A 24,975-nucleotide genomic window follows, 5' to 3' on the forward strand; every position below is an offset into this window, starting at 1 on the left:
GGCTCATCCAAGCTTGTACATTTTATCTCCAGCTTATGCGTTCAGAAGGCAGCACGTAAAATAGAATCACAAAACCGCTTTTGCGTGCCTACTTGGTAAGACATTAATCCATCACATTGTTGGCTATTGTCCGGTGAAATTTTTTTATGTAACACGGCAGGACGTTAGATGCAGACTTAGGCACCCCCTGTGGGCTAATGATCACGAATTGATAATGTTTTATTGGAACCCTCTGGACAAAGCAAATCTTCAATTCGACACCATCCTCTCCCACGCCTCACCCCTGGAACAAAGCACTTACTGCCAAATGGCAAATGCCGCAATAAAGGCAGCGGCATAATAATACTCACGTCAGCAGTCGAGCACGGAGACGTAACTGCACCGACTTCTTTTGTAGCCAAACGGCGCTCCCCCACCCCGTCCCCCACAGCGCACCGACGCTGCGGGGCCGGTGGCTGCACAAGGCGAGGTCGACGCGACCTTGACAATATCGAGTGATTATGACGAACGATTCCCGAGATTAGAAATAAACCAATACGGTGGAATGACAGCTGCTGCTTAACAAAGGGTTGATGATTGCGACCAAGACGGTGAGGGTGGTGGTGATGATGATGGAGATGACGCAAGATGCTGAATTTCGATTTAAAGCTTTCGTGACTGCAGGGATTCATCTTCTTGGTTATTTCGGTAAAGTCACGTAAAAGGAAAATAATAAAAATAAAACGGCTGCTTGCGTTGTGGCCGAAACGTCGTGATAATTATTTGATTATGTTTTATTTTTATTATTTTATTATTTTCCTTCTACGTGACTTTACCGAAAGAACCAAGAAGATGCTGAATGTTTAGGGTTGATTTTTGGCGGTTTGGGGGTGTCTCTGGAAACAGGCGAGCGAGCACTTCTCCTGTTCTCCCGTTGGGCTCAGAAGCTCGCAGGGGTCGTGCTCGTGACCCACGTTAGCCGGGAGGCCTGCCAGTGGAGTGTCCTCGCCTTCAGCCTCGCCTGCACACCCAACGCGCACGCACAGGTAAGGTCAACATGCACTATGCACACGCGCATACACAGAGGTGAGGTCAACACTATACACAGGTGAGGTCAACACAGGTGAGGCCAAGACAGGTGAGGTCAAGACAGGTGAGGTCAACACAGGTGAGGTCAAGACAGGTGAGGTCAAGACAGGTGAGGTCAACACACAGTCCACAGGCAATCACACACAGGTAAGGTTAACATAAACAGTGCCCACACAAGTGAGGTTATCACACGCCAAGCTACTGAGCACACACACAAACACAGCTCCCACTGCCTGAATACCATTGTTGCTTTATTCGTATTTCTAACGTTCAATTCCAGGAATATCACTGAATGCATTAAGCTAATCATCACGCCTGCCAGGTGTATGCTGTTGTTGTATCTGAATATGAATTGCTAATAGGCTTACCCACGTGCACACACTGCTTCCCCCTCAACCAAGTAAATTAAACCAAAAGTGTCAAAGTGTCTCCCTGTACAATAGGACTCATCTCCATTCTTGGCTCTGAAACCGGCAATGGAAATTCCACATTCTAATAGCAGTAAGGGCAAGTATTTTAATGCCACAAGTACCTTACTCATGTAGGAACTGTGCTTGTCACTGTATGGCGCCGGGGCTTGCGAAGCCACGGCCGGTAATGTGTTGTCATTACTGGCAGCCCGGGTTACGGGATGTAGTACCAGCCCTAGCGGGGCTTGGGTGAGCGCTGGTTAGCGCGGAGGCACCGCGAGCAGTGTGTGGTGTGGGCTCCCGGTGAGGGAGCAAGAGGGAGCATCAGCCAGCCAGGGCTACTTTGGGGCATGATACGTTGGTTGACCCGCTGTCACGTGACCGGACGATATTGGAGGGGGGCCACCTGTAGACGGGGGCTGTAGTGTGGTCACGTGGTCCAAAGGAGCTCTCGGGAACCTTCGAGAAGGCGCTCGAGAGACCTGGAAGGTGGGCGGAGCGAAGGGCGGAGCCAGCCCCAGCCCGGGGGCATATAACGAGGGCCCTGTGAGGAGCTCGAGGTTCTTCATGTGCTGGTGTTACGAAGATCCACGTCGGGGAGAAGAAGCCTCAAGCCACGTGGTCCGGGACCCCGTTTGTGGTCCGGACCAGGATAGCGAACCGTGTCTAGATTCTGCCGTAGCGTGGTTAGATGGGCATTCGAGACCAGAGTGTAGATCGTGTTGTGTTGTGTGTTAATGCGGAATAAATTGTGTTGCTCCCAAGATAACGTCTGCGACTCAGTTGGACTCACTACAACTGGTGTCGGAAGTGGCCAACTTGCTAGGCTGTAGCTAGCGGTAGACGAGTTATGTCTCCACGTCGCAGAGTTTGTGTACGTGCGTCGACGACGAAGACAATGAGGAGCTGATTCCGCCCACGGCCACCGAGGACGGAGCAGAGACGCTGCCCGCAGAGCAGGTCGCAGTCGGGGCCCGTGGCGCCTCGCCTTCAGTGGAAGAGCTCGTCAGGGACGCGCATGGCCGTCTCGCTGACCTCCTCCTTTTCGGACACCCCAAGGGCTGTTCGAGTTTAACCGGCTTCCGATGGGGCTCCATTCTACACCGGGTACTTTTCAGAGGCTGATGGAATTGGTCTTGGCGGGCCTCCAGTGAGATTCGTGCCTAATCTATTTAGATGACGTCATCGTTTTTGGCCGCACGTTTGATGAGCATTTGGATCGCCTGCGGGCTGTTTTCGTTAAGATGCATGCGGCCGACTTGAAATTCAAGCCCCAAAAATGTCATCTGTTCCAAAAATCTGTTCGATACTTGGGCCACATAGTCAGCGAATCGGGTATCATGACGGACTTGGCCGACCCCCACCTCGGCCAGTGAGGTGCGCAGTTTTATCGGCTTCGCCTCTTATTATCGCCGATTTGTTGCGGGGTTCGCGTCCATTGCTGAACCTCTCCACGCCCTGATGGCTAAGGGCCAAAAATTTCATTGGGGGGAGTTGGATGAGGCTGCGTTCTGCTCTATTCGTGATGGGTTTGTTAAGGCCCTTCCCCTGCATTATCCTGACTTTTCGTGGCCGTTCATTTTGGACACGGACGCCAATAATACCGGCATTGGTGCTGTGTTATCCCAAGTCGTAAATGGCGTGGAGCACGTGGTTGTATATGGCAGCAGGGTGCTGTCCCGGTGGAGCAGCGGTACTGCGTTACATGCTGATAACTGTTGGCCATTGTGGTTTTTATACAGCCATATTTGTACGGGAGACACTTTGAAGTGCGCTTCGATCATGTGGCGCTCCAATACGCGTTGGGTATGGACCAGCCCTCTAGTCAACTGTCACGCTGGCTTGAAATCCTGCAGGACTTTTCATTCAATGTCACGTATCGTAGGGTTCCCGCCATACAAACGCCAATGCCCTATCGCAATTGCCAGCGCCCGGAGAGTGCGCGTGTTTTTCTGGTTCGGGTCGTTGTCGACCGTGCGGCTCGACCTCCCCCTCCCCTCTCGTTGCGTCTGCCGCAAACGCAATGGGGGGGGGGGGGGGGGGACGGGCGACGTCCCCGTTGCAGGAGATGCAACTTTGGGTCTGGACTATGAGGTCTGGGGACGTCGACAGGCAGAGAATGCGTCCTTCCTTAAGTTGCGCCGGCATGTTAGGGTGACCGCCGATGGTACGGCTCCACGGTATGTTAACTCGTTTGTGCTGCGGGGAGGATTGCTCATGTATTGGGATGGAGGATTGTGCCATTATGCTATTGTTGTCCCTACCGCCCTGCGGAGCGAGGTTGTGTGGGCTGTGCATAAACGGCTGTTGCACCTTGGAGTGCAGTAGACGGTGGCCGCACTTAAATTGGATTTTTATTGGCCGGCCATGGCCTCCAACGTTGAGGATCTTCTGAAAGGCTGCGTGCAATGTGCCTGGCGGAAGCCGCTGGCGAGATCCTGTTGTCCTCCGCAGCAATCCATCCAGGTGTCACGAGTAAATGAAATTGTTGCCCTCGATATTCTTGGGCCATTTCTCGCTTCGGCGAGTGGCAACAAATACTTACTCATGGGCATTGAGTATTTCTCACGCTGGCCTATGGCTTAGTCACTCCCAAATCAAGCGGATGTGGCTATCACTGAGGCGTTCCTTAATGGCTATGTTCGGGATAAGGGGGCTTCTGAGCAACTCTTGACGGATCAGGACAAAACATTTTCCTCCAAGCTGCTGTGTGAGGTTTGAGATCTGGGGGCAGTGGGCAACTGGGACAGCTGAAAGCTACGAAGGGGGGGGGGGGGTGATGTAGTGACTGTGCTTGTCACTGTATGGTGCCGGGGCTTGCGAAGCCACGGCCGGTAATGTGTTGTCATTACGGGATGTAGTACCAGCCCGAGCCTGGTTAGCACGGAGGCACCGCGAGCAATGTGCGGTGCGGGCTCCCGGTGAGGGAGCGAGAGGAAGCATCAGCCAGTCAGGGTTACCTTGCTGGTTGACCTGCTGTCACGTGACCGGACGATATTGGAGGGGGGCCACCGGTGGATGGGGGCTGTAGGGCGGTCACGTGGTCCAAAGGAGCTCTCAGGAACTTTCGAGAAGGCACTCGAGAGACCTAGAAGATGGGCAGGGCGAAGGGCGGAGCCAGCCCCAGCCCGGGGGCATATAACGGGGCCCCGTGAGGAGCTCGAGGTTCTTCATGTGCTGGTGTTACGAAGATCCACGTCGGGGAGAAGAAGCCTCTAGCAACGCGGTCCGGGGACCCCGTTTGTGGTCCGGACCGGGATAGCAAACCGTGTATAGATTCTGCCGTAGCGTGGTTAGTTGGGCATTCGAGACCCGAGTGTAGATCGTGTTGTGTTACGTGTTAATGCGGAATAAATAGTGTTGCTCCCAAGATAACGTCTGTGACTCAGTTGGACTCGCTACACTTGTATAGTTTGTTAGATATGCTCATTCCTTGCTCACAATCTCGCATGCCTGCTGGGAATGTTGAAGGAAAGAGTGATTTAAGCATTAATTTTGTACAGTCTGTTTTTTCTTCATTAAGAACTTGCTGATAAGATGGGCATCTACACACTATTTAAAACATTTAATTAGATAAATATCAAAGTGTTTCACTGAGTGATTTACCATCAGTGGTGGAGAATAAAATCTGTACCTCTGATATTCTGGGTTAAAATCAAGGTTTCAGCCATCCGATTAAACCGGGTTCTCAAAATAAGTGAGTTGATGGTTTTAGCCTGGTCACCAACGATTGTGTGAAAGAACCATTACATTAAATGTGCGTGTTTAACCTAATTTGGCGTACATTTCTAAGCAGCAGCAGGGCGTGTGCGACACTGTGTCTGAAGCGTGTGGATGAAGACGTTTCACTTGAAGTGGTCTCAGAAGCAGTTCTGAGGTCTCATCTTCTCTAACGCTCGGGTGATGCTATGCACCGCTCTGCGAGAGTTCTGAATGGACAATTCTTCATCTCATGAGACGATGCCGAGAACACAATTGGAATACAGTTGGGGGAGGAAAACTCCGTAACATTCGTAAATATAATGTTTTACGTGATGCATTTGATATTACAAAATCCAATAGCTTTGCAATGTCAAAATCAGTATCCTGCACGGGTCTAGCACCCGTGAAGAGATACCAAAGATAAACACAACCCACTGTGTGTACCACTGAGATAAAAGCATCCTCCTATGATGTATTGGATCTGAAAGGATATTTGAGTCACGCATCACGACTCCATTTCCTTCAACAGGAACAGAGAATCTGGAGACTTTCAAACACCGCATTTGAGGTATGAAAACAACACCAGGACCACAACGCAACGAATGAGTGGGCTAATTTGATATTCTTCTTTATTCTGGAATGTTACCAATGTCACGTGTAATACGTCTACTGATTTTTGATGTCCATTACAAATGGATAAAACAAATGCTTTTGTCTTATTGCCAATTTTATTCTAATTGTGGTATCAGTAACCCTTCCTCTCAACCACCAGGGGCCTCGCTCCCATGCGAACTATGCTCCGCTGTGAAGATGCGGGCCGCCTACTCTCTACTCTATAGATAGAGGATGAAAGAATCTCTCCAACGTGTGACTTTGGAGCACCCAAACAAAGATTGCACTCTCTCTTGGCAGAACTGTGCCACTATATTTATTCTCAGGAGGGCCAAGAGGAACACATTCACAATCTCTTAAAGCCAACAACCGCATTTTGAAGTTAGACAATTTACATATATGATTTCTATACAAGCGTCATCCATAAGACACAACTAGTTTAATTACTGCTGAGACCCAGGTTGAGAACTTGGTTTCATTACTGGTGGCTAAAACTTGGATACAGACCCAGGATCTCAGTGGTGTGAGCTCAGAGTTCTCACTTCCAAGCCCTGAGTCACCCAGCCTCCTCAAAAATCATCATCATCATCACGATCCATGGGCAGACAGCCCGTAGGTGTGCATTGGACATTTCACTTTCCTCTGTTTTGTGCCAATTTGCCCTCAAAAATAAAAATCACAAACAATATTTGTGAGGCTCAGAAGAGAAGGTCTGGTCAGCACCATGTCTCGCTAATCTCTTCTGCATTAGTCCCTGTCATAGGAATGTGGATTTTCCAGGAATTTTATCGGCAAACGGACATTACATGCATATGGACATTTCACGCATACGCTCGAAGAGTATACGGCCTTATGCTCTGCGTCTGAAATAAACTGTGGTAATGAGCGTCCCCTGCTGTTGAAACCCCATGGTGGTTAAGAGCCTTACAACCAAAATCCAAGTCTGAACCTGGAAATTATTGAAGAGCGCTGATGTAACTTATTGGAATACAGTTCCCTTACTATACTGTACCATGTTGCGTACGAGTTGAAAGAGCCATCAATTATGGATGCATTTTAAAACAAACAAAACATTCAGGGCAAGTTTGTCTCAAAGAAGTGGAGCATCACCACACAATGGCAGTGTATTATAATTTTCAACCCATTGTAACGTTTAATAAGTCTTATAACCAAGGGGCATTTGAATAAATATGTGAAATTTGCAGTGTCAAGTGAAATTGCAAATAATCCTTAGGGTTATCACCACTTATTGAAGAATGTTAAGTGGAAATAAATGTCAAGTCTGTTGCTGTAATGTTGTAATCCTTATAAATTAGTTTTTGTATTTATTGAAATGCTCAAGTGATCTTCAACACAAAATATTTAGGAGCAGCCCTTCATCAAGTATTTTACAAAGAAATAGCTGATGATAATTAGAATCCTTAATTTCGTGTCTTTAGTGTTATCAATAATTGCATGCAAAAAAAACTATTTCGAAAAGAGATGATTGGTTTACCAACCTTTACCAACGTGGCGAAGTATGGTCAAACAGGCCCCATGGATGACACAGCATCGTGAGGTTTGAACTGACAAAAGGCTGCAGGTTTTAAATAAATATATTTTTTGTAATGGCTAGTCACGTGACCAGAGACAAATTCGCGGTGTGCTTCTATGAATTCTGGATTCAACCATTTATTCTGTAAACGATTATCGACAAATGGATGATCGAATAACAATGGTGATGATTATGGCAATGATGATATTGATGACAATAGTAGTGATCACGTTGAAGAATATGTTGGATTTGGTATCCTGTTAATGATTTTAACAATAATGACGTTGGTGTTGATGGTGGTGATGACAGTTGCTACAATGCTGATAATGACAAAAGACCACTGAAATGACGAAAGCAATGCTGATAGTAGTGACGATATTACTGATGACAATGATGCCAAAAAATATTAATAACGTTCAAAGTGGTTGAAACAATGACTTTGAAAATAGTGATAACAATGACAACCGCGATGATAATGACGATGTCTCTGGTGGGCGTCGTCCTGGCAGAGCGATGGGCCTTCTTGCTGACACACGCATATGCCGTGTTCCCCCACCCCAGTACCTCCGATTATCACGGTTGGCTACGTACGGCACGAAATAAGTTCAACGCGAATACAGTACGTACGTACATTGCTCACCCTTGCTGGCTGCGAGGAGCACATCCTCCGCCTCCCGGCCCAGGTCCACACTCAACGTCGCGTCGCGCAGCACGCCCCGCCGCTGCTGGGCGAGATCCTGCGTGGACTTGACGTGTCCGCTCTGGAAACCCGAGCTGCGGTCAAACACAAAATGCATGGCGGGCGGCCCACTCAAGGCAACGAAGCCAACCTGCACAGACTTGCCCAGGGCCATAGCAGCTCTGAGACTCCTTACGTCCTGCGCAATTGCAAACACTCCCCCCCGCCCCCACCCCTTTTTTGCCTCTTGCTTATTTTCAAAGGAAATAAAATGCATCGGTTATATATATATAGATTAAGCCGTATGATTAGATTTTAAAATCGGTTAAATGGTTTTAGAGTCAGCAGACTAGTGCTTAAATCGGTAGGGTTGGCAGTTGTGATTAGAAAAAAAAGTTAATTCTTTGACGGTTCAGTTATTGTCTTATATATTACAGTCACAAAAGTTTGAAGTGTTCTCAAAATGAAACGTTCAGTGGAGCTCACTCCGGTTGGCAGTCCTGAGCCAGTGGTGGAAATGCCACGATCCTATGGCAAGGATTTTTTGTTATCGAAACATCATGGGACAACCACGACTGACTGTAGCAAATGGTGCAACCTCAACAAGTGCTGCTCATTTCATTGATGCCAAACAGATGAAGAAGTGGGGTCCACCGTGGCCTGGATGTCAACTCGTGCTCGTATAATTGGGTACCTCATTGATGCTTTATTATTCTAAACTATAATTTATGTTTTATTTTTACCAGGTAAGGCCCACTGAGCTCTACAGATATTTTCAGAAGCGACCTGGCTGCAACGAAGTGGCTTGTCACGTGGAAATGTTTAGGAGCCAGAAACTCGAAACGCATGTTTCTAAATGTGGAGGGGAAAACCAGAGGACCCGGAGAAAAATCCACGCGACCACGGGGAGAACATGCAAACTCCAAATATACAGGTGTCGGGCCGGGATCGAACCCACGGCCTCCTGCATATCAGGCGAGGTACTTAACATCTCGCCACCATGGTGCCAACCGAGCAATGTCCTGGTGCTCACTGCGTTATGTAATGATGCAGTGATTCATCGATAAAAATCAATGATTATGCTGTTGACACATACAATGAATATTTCACGCAATAATTCACTTTTTACTCTTCATGAAAACGATAACAAAACTTGGACAAACTGAACAAGTGAAACAATACAAACACAAATCGTTGGGGATGAATCGCTACAAGCCGTAGCCCAACATCAGTGCGATGTTACACTGCGACATATAACACAACTAATTGTATGTATGCAGTACACGCATATACTCCACAGGAGTATATGATGTATGTAATCAGTGAGTTAATTTCCAAGTCAGCTGCCAGGTTTTGGTCATTAAAAAAAAGCAATCACGATCCTGTGTTGGTAGTGATGACAAGCCAAACTAATTAAAACGCTCGTTGGTGAATAACGCTGCCTTAACACATTCCTGCGGAGGGAGCTGGTAGGAACGTTGGGTTGCTCGGTCAATGGCCAGGGTCAACAGCGGCGTGGTGTATTCCACAAATATGGCCGACTGCGAGGGCGGGCACAAGCCGGCGTGAGTAGGTTAAACGTTGAGTTTTATAAGGGCACCCAGGGTGACAAGCCCCTTCCCACCCAGCCCCACCCTCCCCACCAAGCCCCTCCCCACCCTCCCCTCCCCACCCAGCCCCTCCCCACCCTCCCCTCCCCACCAAGCCCCTCCCCACCCTCCCCACCCAGCCCCTCCCCACCCTCCCCTCTCCACCCACCCCCACCCCTCCCATTTTTGGATGCACGACGGACGGACACAATAATCCCCTGTGGGCTGGTGTAACCAGGAGGTTCCTACCAGTAAAAGTATAAATATCTGAGGCGACGTTTGCGGCATACATGGCCCTTCATTTTGAATTAAATGTTCTTCATCCCAGCTCCATTGTGCACCAACAATCAGTCTGATACTCGGTCCGACAGCCCCTTCACAGCTCAAAGACCCGGCCGGCATTTTATTTGCGACCCATGTAACTGTGGGGGTCGCTAGCCCCCGAGATCCCTCCCTCGATAATGCTAACGGCCGGGCTAACATCATCAATCGCCCCCCCCGCTGCTAGGTTCCTCACCCATGGTGTGGGAGCCGTCGCCCGAGGATTCCCCTCCACCGCGGGTCCGCGTAGTAGGCATGGTTGGATACCGCGTAGTATTATGTCCCCCTTTACGCTACCACGATACCTCCCTTTCCTAATCGCGTACCTGCGACCCACACGGAGCGAACGTACGCACACACACACCGCTCCGTGCGCTCCAACTCCACACTGACTACTCGTGTTATGATTGTACACCTGTATCACACACGGAGTGAACACACGCGACACCCACTCTCGCACCGCTCTGCGCCGCGCTCCCCCGAGGCGAGCCGCAGCACTACAGAACCACTGCGTACACACGCTCACCCACGCGCTCACGCTGCACGACAAGATCACGCGAGACCACGCTTCGCTATTGATGATTTATTATCTGCTACCTGGTAATTTAATGTTATGTCAGTATGAATCGACTAGGCTGGCCTATCCTACTTCCCCTGGACCTATTCCCTATTTATCGGCTTACGATACCCTACTTCACCTTCTTACTCCCTGTTAGATGCCCACGGCGGTTCGTTGATCCCGTACTCGCAGCGTGCCTCGATGCGTCTCACGGACGTTCGGGTCGCTGGACTGGAGAGCGTCCTGTCGCCTGGCTCTGGAGAGAAGAGAGCCCGATTTCCTCTTTGCGCCCACTATTTATCCTCCCTACCTCAAAGGGAATGCGGCTCTGGACAATAGGCTCGCGACCTTCTGGCACGCGCACCGCGGTTCCGGGCGCTTTTGATATGCTACTTAATGCTCAACCTGCGCGGCGCAAATTCCAATCAATCCGCTTTTGATATGCTAATTAATGCTCAACCTGCGCGGCGCAAATTCCAATCAATCCCTTTCTCACGCAGGCCCCCCCATTATCGCAGTTTATGCGGCGGCGTCCGTCACAAAGGTGCGCCGTGGGAATTTGTGCACGGCTCCCCGCGTGACCCCGCTCTCCCGATTACTCATACTAACAGCCTTATCCTTTAACTCCCCTAACAATGGTGCCTGCGTGCCCGAGCGTAATTATGCCGTCCCTCCGCTTCCTGTGCGGGGGTGCCTGATTATGCAATTCAGATGCGCTGCGTGTTTTCTAATGATGCTCCTCCATCACAATGCTTATTCCCTCTGCCTGCCCCGTCGATACTTGCGTGTGTGGGGTGTGTGGGATGGGTTTCACCCGCGGTGGCCGAGTGGCCCCTCGCTGCGACCTTGCAATCTTAAGGCCGGTCGCAGCGCCGCGGTGCAAAGTAGCGTCGGGGGAGGTCGTCCAATTCCCTGGTCGCCGGAAACCGTGAAAGTTTAATCCCGGTAAGGGCTTCTCGGATAAAAACCGGTTGGCCAGGTGACCTCCCCTCGGAGCTCTATGGGGGGGGGGAAATGCGTGCGGGTGTGTTCATGTGAGGTGAGGTGAGGGGGACGCGGGGTCGGCTCTGTCGCTTGGTGGTGGCGAGGTCGGGGATGGGGCGCCTGCTGAACGGCTTCGTGGCGGCGGCATGACATAACCATGATTGTGAACTACGTTTTTTATTTTATTTTACCAGGTAAGGCCAACTGAGCTGTATAGCTCCTTTTCAGGGGGGACCTGGCCATAATTGATGGCTCACCGAAGTGGCTTATCGCGTGGAAATGTATAACAGCCAAATACTCTGAACGCATGTTTCTAAATGCGGAGGAAAAAAACGGAGGACTCGGAGAAAAATTTACGTGATCACCGGGAAAGAGACACCGCAAACTCCAAATATACAGCAGGGTTGTCATCGATCCCGCGACATCCTGTATTCCAGGCGAGGTAGTTAAGATGTCCCCACTGTAGATTGAAACTAACATCTGTCCTGTATAACCATGAATGTAACAACTCTATTGTATAACATTTGTACTGCTGCTGAAACAAAAGAAAATCTACATGCAGGTTTTACGCTCAGAACCCACGGCCATGATAAATGAAAGGGTCTTTTGTCTCCGCCACTCAGCTGTTCAGCGCCACTCGATTGGCCTGCGAATGCGCAGCTGCTCCTCCGGTGCAGAGCTGGGCGACGATGCAGAAATCAAAGCGCAGCGCGTGCCCGGTGTCTGTACTTGCCCGTCCGGCCGTTCTAACATCCACAAGGGATTCGACTGCAGAGCACTGCGAGCAAGAGACGGTGTTCCGCGAAGTTCTGCTGCGACAAATTACAACGCGGAGCACAGACCCGACAGCACGGGCCTTTGGCCAGCGTCCGGCGAGCGTCTGGCACGCCTTTTGGCAAGGCTCTCGCGTGTGTATATCTCAGCCATCGCCAATGTGAAAGTGGATAAAATTCGTACCACATTGTGGGAAGTGCGCAGTGATTGCTCCGTGGAGAAACCAGCCACCGCCTTGATACCGTGGAATTTTCACCCCTGGCTTAGGGGCCCACCAATGAGGAGGAACACCATCCTGTGTGCTTGCTTTGGCAGGGCGACACTTTGGCTTTGACAGTCCCACCGCTCAAGAGGAACTGCATCATTCAACAACGTGGACTTCACTAAAGCGTTGCAATGGGAATTATCAGCAAAGACAATTTGAAGACCAAACTAGGACCTGCGTGAGGCATTTGTGATCCCAGTTTTATGCAACAGGTCTGAGAATTGCTGGACTCTGAAGGAGAGAGGATGAACAAAAAAGATACTGTCAGAAGAAATGAATTGGATGAGAATGAGACTGGGAGTACCGAGACGACAACCTCTAGAAAATAAGACCATAAGAAAAACACAAGGGCAGTGAGAGACTTTGGTGCAAATGATACGAAGGTCCCGACTTCTTTAGTTTTGAAAGTGCAACAAGAATGGAGGCCAACAGATTAACATCGATGGTCTCGCACCGCCATGCGGAGGACGCAGGCGGTCCGTGCAAGAGGTGGATCAATGGCATAATGGAGGACTTCAAGGAGAAAATTGAAGGTCTACAGGAAGCGATTACCATGATCGTAGTAAAATAGGAGTGGACTAAGTTTATTCTACGTTATCCTCAGCTGTCGTGTGACAATTATGGGTTAATTGTGAATTATTTTATTCATCAACATTGCCTCCTACTGGCAGACCAGACACACTTTTCAGATTTAGCACTGCTTCCCCTTTATGTCACATAGGGACATCTGCCACCGGAGGGATCCTTTGGGCTATATTACAGTCAGGCATTGAAACTATTGAGATTAGACAGCAGGTGCTTTTAGTCGCTAATGTAATAAAAGACTCGGACGCTTCTCTCTGTCCTGTGTCCTTTATTTGGGTTCGATCTCTTTTCCCTCACGGCACTCCCCTATATACTCTCTGCTCTGCAGCCCCAGGCTGCTGTCGCTCACGTAGCCCAACTCCCTCCTAGCAGACCCGCTGCTGTCTCGTCGCGCAGACCCCTGCTGCCCAACTCCTCCCTTGCAGACCCGCTGCTCTCTGCAGCCTCCTCGCTGCTCCTGCTGCCCGGGGGTCGGTCACCGTTGGCCGACGGTGCCGATCCTCGTGGCCCGGGTGTGTGGCGATCTTGCCACTCTCTCTCTCACCCTTCGCCCTGCGTGGCCTCACACTTTCCCAGTCTCCGATCACTCCCCACTGCTTCCGGTTACCCCCCTTATAGACCTCTACCCTCTCCCCCACGTGACGTAACTCCTCCCCCCATGACGTCACTTCCGGGAGGTCGTTTACGCCCGCATTACACTAAGATATGACGGCAACGTCCCTATAAATCCTCACCTTCAGTTTGTTGTCCTTCCCCCGCACCTACGATTAACACGGTTGGCTACGTATGGTGCAAAAAAAGTTCAACAACAATCGCCATTCGTCACTAAGTGGCACTGACGTTACCACGGCGCTTGTGCCAGGCCATGTGCACTTTAAGGCCAAGTGAAGTGTCGAATGCCCGCTGGCAGGAGGTCACGGGACAGACCCAGGTGCCATGGATTGACTAAGATGACTGGCCGGTGCAGCACCTATCCCCCTTACTTTGCCAGCTTGCTGTGTTGTAGCGTCGCTCCTCTGCCCTCCGTTGTTGCTGGAGAGCGACTGCCTCCAACTGCCTATAGCGTCCTTCACAAGCCTCCTCCAAAGAGGCCAATCTTGACACCGCTTGTACCAGTTCTTGGCAAGTCCAAAGAAATTCAACACATCCACACAACTGACAGAGGGGAACAGGAAGAAGCTCAGGGCCAGACGGGGGCACGTCTCCCCCCCCCCCCACTCACAGCTCGGCCTGCAGCGCCAGAATGGTCGCCTCCATGCCTTGCCGCTTGACACGCCAGCCCAGGGTGATCTCGTGCTGCCTCTGCACGCCAGCCGTGTGCTGATCCGTTGCCTCGGCGAGCTGAGCCTCGCGTACGCGCACCAGCTCCTCCAGGTAGCACTGCCCCGTGGTGGGCGGCGGGGGGTGGGGGGGGAGACGGAACGTGGAAAACAGAAAGGGGAAGCGGAATGACGATCAGTAGTGTCCGGCGTCATTCTACTATTTTTTTTTTATTTTGACCAGGTAAGGCCCACTGAGCTATGTGGCTCTTTTTCAGAAGCGACATGGCCACATAATGAGCTCAACGGAGTTGTTATTCACGTGGAAATGTATCGCAGCCAAATACTCTAAATACACGTGGATTCTAAATGTGGCGGGAAAAACCAGAGCACCTGGAGAAAAATACACGCGACCACGGGGAGAGAGACACGCAAACTCCAAATATGAAGGCGTTAGGGTCGGGATTCGAACCGACGATCTATACACCAGGCGAGGTAGTTAACATCTCAGCCACCGCAGCGTCCTCAGGCTGCAGACGTGACGACCCCGCGGCACACGGAGGCGCAAGCACCCTGAGATGATTTTAGCCAATGAACGAGTGTCTGTGCGTGTCACCTGCGGTGAGAGCGCACCGACAGCCAAAGGCGACTCCAGGTCTCGAATGTGGCCTCGTAGGCAGCAACATAGCAGGGGCACAGAGTCGGCTATTGTCTCACTCCCTCCTCCCCATCTCCCCATCTCCCCCGTGCCCCCCCCCCCCCCCCCCCAGTTTAGCAGACTCAGGTCTGAAATATTCACTACTCATGGACAGCGAGTACGGAGCCAATTTTACCAGGAAAAATTATGTAAAGGTGCAGCCCTGCAATTGCTTGCTTTTTTCCACTAATGGAGGAAGTACCTCCACTGGCTCTAGAGAGTCCCCTCAAACAGATGTTTGGCCTCCTCTTTGATGCTGGTCAGATGTCTAAGAAGATGTCGGGGTTACCCGCACTTTACCTCCACCAGATGCATCTTGCTGATTGACTAATGGTGGACAGTGGCCGGAGATTTAAGAAATCTGCTGGTTGTTTAACCTGCCGTGCAAGGAGAATAAATCAGTGACCTCCGGATTGCAAGTCCAGTGTTAACCATTTCACCACCACCACCACGGCAGCAACCGAATTCCTAATCCTACCATCAAGTGGCATCGACACGTAAGTTCCAAACTTCACGTTGTGTTCATGATATTTCCGAGCGCGGATGGAATAAGTGAGCAAGCTCGCAAATGTTCAAACGAAACTTTGTAACCCGAGCGGAGGTCACCTCTCCACGCAAGGTACCTTCTGCTCGCAGGCCAGGCGGTACTGCTGTTCCAGACGCTTGTACCTGCTGTACCAGCTGTTCTCGTTTGCCAGGATCTCAGCGGGAGGGGCGTCCGGGGTGGCGTCCTCACTGCTGCTGCCCAGCGTGCGCATGTCGTCCCCATCGCTGCTGATCGTGCCATAGCTACACGGACACACACACACCGAGACAAAGATCCCCCCGCCCCACACACACATAGCCTCAAGAGACTGTTGGGGCAAGTGCTGTTGGGCGAGCAAACCTTTCAAGGCCGGCACGGAACACGAGAGGAGGGTGGGTAGCCAGCACCGCACCTTTGTCTCCCACAGTGGCGATGTTGACATATCGCATCAGGTCCAGGACTGGTTCAGATAACTGTCACCGATCTTGGCCGTGAGCGGGAATTGAACTCAGGTTGCCGAGTTCGTAGTTCAGCGCGCTAACACTACCACTCCTCTAAAAATGTATACCCATTCAAACACACGTATATACACACACAAAGCTCCCCCATGTACTCACCAATTTCCATGCAGACCAGTGATATGTGCTGTTAGAGCCAGTCCTGTTAGAAAGCACCTATCAAATCTGCCATGGCAAGTAATAGGGCGGTGAGACCAACACCTTCGGCAGGCTGTGTTTTCCCGACGCTAATGTTGATACATCACACCATATGCTCGCTTTTGGCTGCATCAAACTAAGGGAGTCCATAATAGAGGTTTTTTTGTTGGGTTAGATCGCGTGAATATATAAATGTGTCGTTAAAACCCGCCACCACCCGACACAGCCAACTAGTAAGGGTTATCACGTAAACAGAACGTGGCCAATTCGTCACTAGTACAGCACACCGGTGCGTTGGAGAGCCAAGCCACAACATTTACAATCTGAGTACGACGTTTTGCCAGTAATTACAACTAGCTTCATCAGGCAACATCCAGATTTGTGGCTTGGCTCTCCAACACACTGGTGTGCTGTACTAGTGACGAATTGGCCACGTTCTGTTTATGTGACAACCCTTACTAGTTGGCTGTGTCGGGTGGTGGCGGGTTTTAACGACACATTTATATATTTGCTAGCAGAAGTACCCAGCGTTGCCCGGGTGAAAAATATATTTCTTAATAACCTTACATATATACACAGATACTAAGGTATTGTCAAAGCCCGGTGGGCTTTGACAATACCTTTCACCACTCACAACTCACCCTCACCACTCATCCTCACCACTCACTACTCACCCTCACCATTCACCATCACAACTCACCACTCACCAATCTCCCTCACCAATCTCCCTCACCACTCACCCTCACCACTCACCAATCACCTATCACCACACACCCTCACCACTCACTCTCACCACTAACCCTCACCACTCACTGTCACCATTCACCCTGACCATTCAGCCTCACCACTCACCACTCACTCTCACCATTCACCCTGACCATTCAGCCTCACCACTCACCACTCACCCTCACCACTCACGCTTACCACTCACCCTCACCACCACCACTCACCCTCACCACTCACGCTCACCACTCACTCTCTCCCTCTCCACTCACCCTCACCCTCACCACTCACCCTCATTACTCACTAATCACCCTCACACTCACCACTCACCCTCACTACTCACTAATCACCCTCACCACTCACCACTCATCCTCACTACTTACTACTCACCTTCACCACTCACCTTCACCACTGACCCTCACCGCTCACCCTCACCACGCATCCCCACCACTCACCCCTAACCACTCACCCTCACTACTCACCATCACCACTTACCCTCACCACTCACCATTCACCACTCACCCTCACCACTCACCCTCACCACTCATTCTCACCACTCACCATCACCATAAACCCTAACCACTCACCCTCACCACTAACCCTCACCACTCACCCTCACCACTAACCCTCACCCTCACCACTCACCTTTACTACTCACCACTCAACGTCACCACTCTTCGTCACCACTCACCCTCACCCCTCACCATCACCACTCACCCTCACCACTCACCATCACCACTCACCCTCACTACTCACCATCACCACTCACCCTCACCACTCACCCTCACCATTCACCACTCACGCTCACCACTCACCCTCACCACTCACCCTCACCACTCACCCTCACCACCACCAATCACCCCTCACCACTAACCCTCACCACTCACCCTCACCCTCACCACTAACCCTGACCCATCACCACTGACCACTCACCCTCCCCACTCACCCTTCCTACTCACCACTCAATCTCACCACTAAACATCACCCCTGACCACTCACCCTCCCCACTCACCACTCACCCTTCCTACTCACCACTCAACCTCACCACTCACCCTCACCACCCACCACTCACCCTTCCTACTCACCACTCAACCTCACCACTGACCACTCACCCTTACCCTCACCACTCATTCTCACCACTCACCCTTACTATTCACCACACACCCTGTGTGTGCGTGTCCGGCCCACTCGAGCGGCGTAATGAATGGGCGCTATTGGGCTTCGGATCGTTATTCACGGCGAACTGGAAGCGTAGCAACACAACTTCATTGCGTGTGCGTGCGTGCATGTGTGTGTACGTGTGTGTGTGTGCGTGCGGTGTGTGTGCGTGCGTGTGCGTGTGTACGTGTATGTGCGTGTGTGCGCGTATGTGCGTGTGTGTGTGCGCGTGTGTGTGCGGTCGATATCCCTGTACCGGTATTAGTATTATTCCTACCAGCCCACCCCGCAGGGTCCTGTTTGCGATTAGACAGTATTATTGTAGCGCGGGGGGGGGGGGGGGTAACGGCCCCAGTACCCAGCCTCAGCCGGGTGGGCAATCTAGGCGAGGCCGGAGGCTCTGAACGGTACTAGGCCTCGACACCACACACGTCTTAGACGACGACTTTGTGGTATAAACTCGATATACCCAGCGTTGCCCGGGGGGAAAATACATTTAAAATCTTCTGAAAACTTTCAAACATTACATACCAATGAAAATACAACTGTGTAATTACTTTTAAACCCGACGCGCCAAGAATCGATTCTCTGAATCGCGCAAAGGAATCGAAGGTTGTAGATTCCTTTAGAATCGGACGATTCCCGTTTACTATAAGTTGGTTTTAGTCGATATAAACTGCTACGAACGGGAAATATCCGGCGTTGACCGGGGCAAAAATGTAATTAAAAACTCCTGAAAACATTAAAACATAACATATCAATGAAAATAAAACTCTGTCATTCAAAATGTAAACCCCCAACATGCCAGGAATCGATTCTTTGAATCGCGCAAAGGACTAATCGAAGGTTGTAGATTACTTTAGGATCGCCCTTAATATTTCCGACACACACATTTACACATTTAGCTTTTACATTTAACATACAAAACGTCAGCATGTACTGCTGTCATCAGTGGTAAGAGTGAGTGGTGAGGGTGAGTGACGGTTGTGAGAGGTGATTAGTGAGTGGTGAGGGTGAGTGGTGAGGGTTAGTGGTGAGCATGAGTGGTGAGGGTGAGTGTTGAGCATGACTGGTGAGTGGTGAGGGTGAGTGGTGAGGGAGAGTGGTGAGGGTGAATGGTGAGAGTGAGTGGTGAGGGTGAGTGGGGAGGGTGAGTAGTGAGTGGTGAGGGTGAGTGGGGAGGGTGAGTGGTGATTGGTGAAGGTGAGTGGTGAGGGTGAGTGGGGAGGGTGAGTGGCAGTTGTGAGTGGTGATTAGTGAGGGGTGAGTGGTGAGGGTGAGCGTGAGTGGTAAGGGTGAGTGGTGATTGGTGAGGGTGAGTAGTGAGGGTGAGTGGGGAGGGTGAGTGGCAGTTGTCAGTGGTGATTAGTGAGGGGTGAGTGGTGAGGGTGAGCGTGAGTGGTGAGGGTGAGGTTGAGTGGTGAGCGGTGAGGGTGAGCAGTGAGGGTGAGTGGTGATTGGTGAGGGTGTGATTGGTGAGGATGAGTGGTGAGGGTGAGTAGTGAGGGTCAGTGGTTGTTGTGAGGGTGAGTGGTGAGGGTGAGTGGTGAGTAGTGAGTGGTGAGCGTGACTGGTGAGGGTGAGTGGTGAGGGTGAGTGGTGAGGGTGAGTGGTGATTGGTGAGGGTGAGTGGTGATTGTTGAGGGTGTGATTGGTGAGGATGAGTGGTGAGTGGTCAGGGTGAGTGGTGAGGGTGAGTGGTGAGCGGTGAGGGTGAGTGTTGAGGGTGAGTGGTGAGCGTGACTGGTGAGTGGTGAGGGTGAGTGGTGAGGGAGAGTGGTGAGGGAGAGTGGTGAGGGAGAGTGGTGAGGGAGAGTGGTGAGGGTGAATGGTGAGGGCGAGTAGTGAGCGGTGAGGGTGAGTGTTGAGGGTGAGTGGTGAGCGTGACTGGTGAGTGGTGAGGGTGAGTGGTGAGGGAGAGTGGTGAGGGAGAGTGGTGAGGGAGAGTGGTGAGGGTGAGTGGTGAGGGTGAGTGGTGATTGGTGAGGGTGAGTGGGGAGGGTGAGTGGCAGTTGTGAGTGGTGATTAGTGAGTGGTGAGAGTGAGCGTGAGTGGTGAGGGTGAGGTTGAGTGGTGAGTGGTGAGGGTGAGCAGTGAGGGTGAGTGGTGATTGGTGAGGGTGTGATTGGTGAGGATGAGTGGTGAGGGTGAGTAGTGAGGGTTAGTGGTTGTTGTGAGGGTGAGTGGTGAGGGTGAGTGGTGAGTAGTGAGGGTGAGTGGTGAGCGTGACTGGTGAGTGGTGAGGGTGAGTGGTGAGGGTGAGTGGTGATTGGTGAATTGTGAGTGGTGATTGTTGAGGGTGTGATTGGTGAGGATGAGTGGTGAGTGGTCAGGGTGAGTGGTGAGGGTGAGTGGTGAGCGGTGAGGGTGAGTGTTGAGGGTGAGTGGTGAGCTTGACTGGTGAGTGGTGAGGGTGAGTGGTGAGGGAGAGTGGTGAGGGAGAGTGGTGAGGGAGAATGGTGAGAGTGAGTAGTGAGTGGTGAGGGTGAGTGGTGATTGGTGAGGGTGAGTGGTGAGGGTGAGTGGGGAGGGTGAGTGGCAGTTGTGAGTGGTGATTAGTGAGGGGTGAGTGGTGAGGGTGAGCGTGAGTGGTGAGGGTGAGGTTGAGTGGTGAGCGGTGAGGGTGAGCAGTGAGGGTGAGTGGTGATTGGTGAGGGTGTGATTGGTGAGGATGAGTGGTGATGGTGAGTAGTGAGGGTCAGTGGTTGTTGTGAGGGTGAGTGGTGAGGGTGAGTGGTGAGCGTGACTGGTGAGTGGTGAGGGTGAGTGGTGAGGGTGAGTGGTGATTGGTGAGGGTGAGTGGCAAGGGTGAGTGGGGAGGGTGGGCAGTGAGGGTGAGCAGTGAGGGTGAGTGGTTGTTGTGAGGGTGAGTGGTTGTTGTGAGAGGTGATTAGTGAGTGGTGAGGGTTAGTGGTGAGCATGATTGGTGAGGGTGAGTGTTGAGCGTGAGTGGTGAGGGTGAGTGGTGATTGTTGAGGGTGTGATTGGTGAGGATGAGTGGTGAGGGAGAGTGGTGAGGGAGAGTGGTGAGGGAGAGTGGTGAGGGAGAGTGGTGAGGGTGAATGGTGAGGGTGAGTGGTGAGGGTGAGTAGTGAGTGGTGAGGGTGAGTGGTGAGGGTGAGTGGTGATTGGTGAGGGTGAGTGGTGAGGGTGAGTGGGGAGGGTGAGTGGCAGTTGTGAGTGGTGATTAGTGAGGGGTGAGTGGTGAGGGTGAGCGTGAGTGGTGAGTGGTGAGGGTGAGTGGTGAGGGTGAGCAGTGAGGGTGAGCATTGAGGGTGAGTGGTGATTGGTGAGGGTGTGATTGGTGAGGATGAGTGGTGAGTGATCAGGGTGAGTGGTAAGGGTGAGTGGTGAGGGTAAGTGGTGAGCGGTGAGGGTGAGTGTTGAGGGTGAGTGGTGAGTAGTGAGGGTGAGTGGTGAGCGTGACTGGTGAGTGGTGAGGGAGAGTGGTGAGGGTCAGTGGTTGTTGTGAGGGTGAGTGGTGAGGGTGAGTGATGAGGGTGAGTGGTAAGAGTGAGTGGTGAGGGTGAGTGACGGTTGTGAGAGGTGATTAGTGAGTGGTGAGGGTGAGTGGTGAGGGTTAGTGGTGAGCATGAGTGGTGAGGGTGAGTGTTGAGCGTGAGTGGTGAGGGTGAGTGGTGATTGTTGAGGGTGTGATTGGTGAGGATGAGTGGTGAGTGGTCAGGGTGAGTGGTGAGGGTGAGCGGTGAGGGTGAGTGTTGAGGGTGAGTGGTGAGTAGTGAGGGTGAGTGGTGAGCGTGACTGGTGAGTGGTGAGGGTGAGTGGTGAGGGAGAGTGGTGAGGGAGAATGGTGAGGGAGAGTGGTGAGGGAGAGTGGTGAGGGTGAATGGTGAGGGTGAGTGGTGAGGGTGAATGGTGAGTGGTGAGGGTGAGTAGTGAGTGGTGAGGGTGAGTGGTGAGGGTGAGTGGTGATTGGTGAGGGTGAGTGGTGAGGGTGAGTGGGGAGGGTGAGTGGCAGTTGTGAGTGGTGATTAGTGAGGGGTGAGTGGTGAGGGTGAGCGTGAGTGGTGAGGTTGAGTGGTGAGTAGTGAGGGTGAGTGGTGAGGGTGAGTGGTGAGGGTGAGTGGCGGTTGTGAGTGGTGATTAGTGAGGGGTGAGTGGTGAGGGTGAGCGTGAGTGGTGAGTGGTGAGGGTGAGTGGTGAGGGTGAGAAGTGAGGGTGAGTGGTGATTGGTGAGGGTGTGATTGGTGAGGATGAGTGGTGAGTGATCAGGGTGAGTGGTAAGGGTGAGTGGTGAGGGTAAGTGGTGAGCGGTGAGGGTGAGTGTTGAGGGTGAGTGGTGAGTAGTGAGGGTGAGTGGTGAGGGAGAGTGGTGAGGGAGAGTGGTGAGTGGTGAGGGTGAGCAGTGAGGGTGAGCATTGAGGGTGAGTGGTGATTGGTGAGGGTGTGATTGGTCAGGATGAGTGGTGAGGGTGAGTAGTGAGGGTCAGTGGTTGTTGTGAGGGTGAGTGGTGAGGGTGAGTGATGAGGGTGAGTGGTAAGAGTGAGTGGTGAGGGTGAGTGACGGTTGTGAGAGGTGATTAGTGAGTGGTGAGGGTGAGTGGTGAGGGTTAGTGGTGAGCATGAGTGGTGAGGGTGACTGTTGAGCGTGAGTGGTGAGGGTGAGTGGTGATTGTTGAGGGTGTGATTGGTGAGGATGAGTGGTGAGTAGTGAGGTTGAGTGGTGAGGGTGAGTGGCGGTTGTGAGTGGTGATTAGTGAGGGGTGAGTGGTGAGGGTGAGCGTGAGTGGTGAGGGTGAGGGTGAGTGGTGAGGGTGAGCAGTGAGGGTGAGCATTGAGGGTGAGTGGTCATTGGTGAGTGGTGAGGGTGAGTGGTGAGGGTGAGTGGTGAGGGAGATTGGTGAGGGAGATTGGTGAGTGGTGAGTTGTGAGGGTGAATGGTGAATAGTGAGTGGGAGTGGTGAGTGGTGAGGATGAGTGGTAAGGGTGAGTTGTGGTGAATGGTGAGGGTGAATGATGAGTACAGTCAATATGCACTGTTGTAATCATAGCAGGTACCACCACCACAGTATGTACTGCTCTCATCAGAGCAGGTACCACCACAGTATGTACTGCTGTCGGCATAGCAGGTGCCACCACACTCGGTATGTACTGCTGTTATACCAGGTACCACCACCACAATATGTACTCCTCTCATCATAGCAGATACCACCACAGCAGTATGCACTGCTGTAATCATAGCAGGTACCACCAGTCACTATGCACTGCTATAATCATAGCAGGTACCACCAGTCAGTATGCACTGCTGCAGTGATAGCAGGTACGACCTCAGTTGGTATACACTGCTGTAGTGATAGTAGATACTGCTATCGAGTTGGTAGATACCGCTATAGTAAATACTAAAACAGTCAGTATATACCACTACAGTCAGTCAATACTGCTACAGTCAGTATATACTACTATACAGGCAGTACATACTACCACGGTGAGTAGCTACTAGAGTCAGTAGATACTATTATAGAGTGAGTAGATACTGCTATAGATTTTGTAGTTACTATTATAGTCAGTGGATACAACTATAGAGTCAGCAGATACTATACAGTTAGTCGTTACGAGTATATAGTCGGTAGATACTACTGTAGGCCCAGTAAATACTAATATGGTCAGTAGTTATTACAGTCACTAAATACTACTACACAGTCAGTAGCTACTACTGGCTCAGTAGATACTACGGTACAGTCAGTAGATACTACTACAGAGTCAATAGATACCACTTCCTCTGTTGTATGTGTAGTGGTGGTGTTGACGCGCGCCGACAGTGATAGATCACGGGGCGGCGCGGGGTGCGTGGTTGTGCGCGCTGACACAAGGTGGGAAATAGGATCGTGGGCAGCGCGCAGTGATTGGTCAACTGGGGTGGGTGCTCTCAGCGACGTCCGCATGAAGGACTATAAAGGGGGACGCGCGGTAGCACTCGGGGAGTTGATAACCAGTGGAAGATCGAAGACGGAGTTGAAGAGGTAGGGCCCTGAGACCCCTAGTCCCGCTGTCCTTGTAAGGGCCGGGACCCTGTGTGGCTCGGAGGCGAGACTGTGGGACCCGTGGTCTGACGTCCATGTGGGGCGAGACTGTGGGACCCAGAGTCGAGACGGACAACCCAGCCGGGCGGGTTCCGAGAAGCTACGGGGCGTAAGAGCCCGTGTGGGTGTAGCCAGGGGAACCCCGTGGGTTAAGGCTGCAGTTAGCCACCCGTGTAATATAAGTTGGTGTTAATAAAGAGTGTGCTACCCGTAAGGTCGTCTCCCGCCAAGTTACTACATTACAACTTTCGTCAGAAGTAAACCTGTCTTCAAAAGGATGGATACTAGGAAGACTACCCGTACTCACGAGCGAGATCGGGAAGACGACGGCGTACCGGAGCCACAAGCCTCGGAAGGCGAGGACGAAGAGATGCCGCCGATGCAGCACTTCACAGCGATGGCCGACGCTCCGCTCGCCTCCGACACCGGCCTCCAGGATGCACACTCCCGCCTGGTGGAGTTGCTGCTCGCCGCCGCTTAAATTTTGGCAGAAATCACCGCTTCAGGAGGCGGGAGGACGACTACGAGGTTGGAGGAGGGAGCGCGGCCGGAGGGATCCCGCCAAAACGCGCTCCACGCCGAAAGTTTTGAAATTGGCGCCATCTTTGAGGGTCCACCATCGATTGGCGGGAAGCGTGGACACCACGTGGTCGGGGACCTCCACTCTACACAGCCCGTGTTATCGGCGCGCGCCAAAACTCTCCACCAGGCGCCTGCCGACGGAGCCGACATTTTCGTCAACCACAACGGCGCGCGGGAAAAGCATTCATCGGAGGACGACGACCAGGTCTTCCAACAAAGACTGCCCGCGCTGATGGCGTTCAAGGCGGACG

General features: G+C 51.8%; 1 protein-coding gene across 3 annotated transcripts in view; it reads right to left on the reverse strand.

Annotated features, from left to right (window-relative positions):
- Positions 1 to 350: 350 nt before the first annotated feature.
- LOC144719901 (RUN domain-containing protein 3B-like) overlaps positions 351 to 24,975 on the reverse strand; it is a 97,375-nt gene continuing 72,750 nt past the window's right edge. The window contains exons 7-10 of one of the 3 annotated variants that reach the window (XM_078596218.1): positions 15,662 to 15,827; positions 14,305 to 14,462; positions 7,967 to 8,100; positions 351 to 1,000 (exon numbers count right to left, since the gene is read on the reverse strand). In XM_078596218.1, coding sequence (XP_078452344.1) covers positions 843 to 1,000; positions 7,967 to 8,100; positions 14,305 to 14,462; positions 15,662 to 15,827 — 616 coding nt within the window. In that variant the 3' untranslated portion in view covers positions 351 to 842. Of the gene's footprint in view, positions 1,001 to 7,957; positions 8,101 to 14,300; positions 14,463 to 15,661; positions 15,828 to 24,975 lie in introns of those variants that run through there. The other 2 variants (XM_078596236.1, XM_078596227.1) reach the window with 2 other exon arrangements.

This window comes from Lampetra planeri, chromosome 1 (genome assembly GCF_965212315.1).
Source record: "Lampetra planeri chromosome 1, kcLamPlan1.2.h2, whole genome shotgun sequence".
Classification (NCBI taxonomy): Eukaryota; Metazoa; Chordata; class Hyperoartia; order Petromyzontiformes; family Petromyzontidae; genus Lampetra; species Lampetra planeri.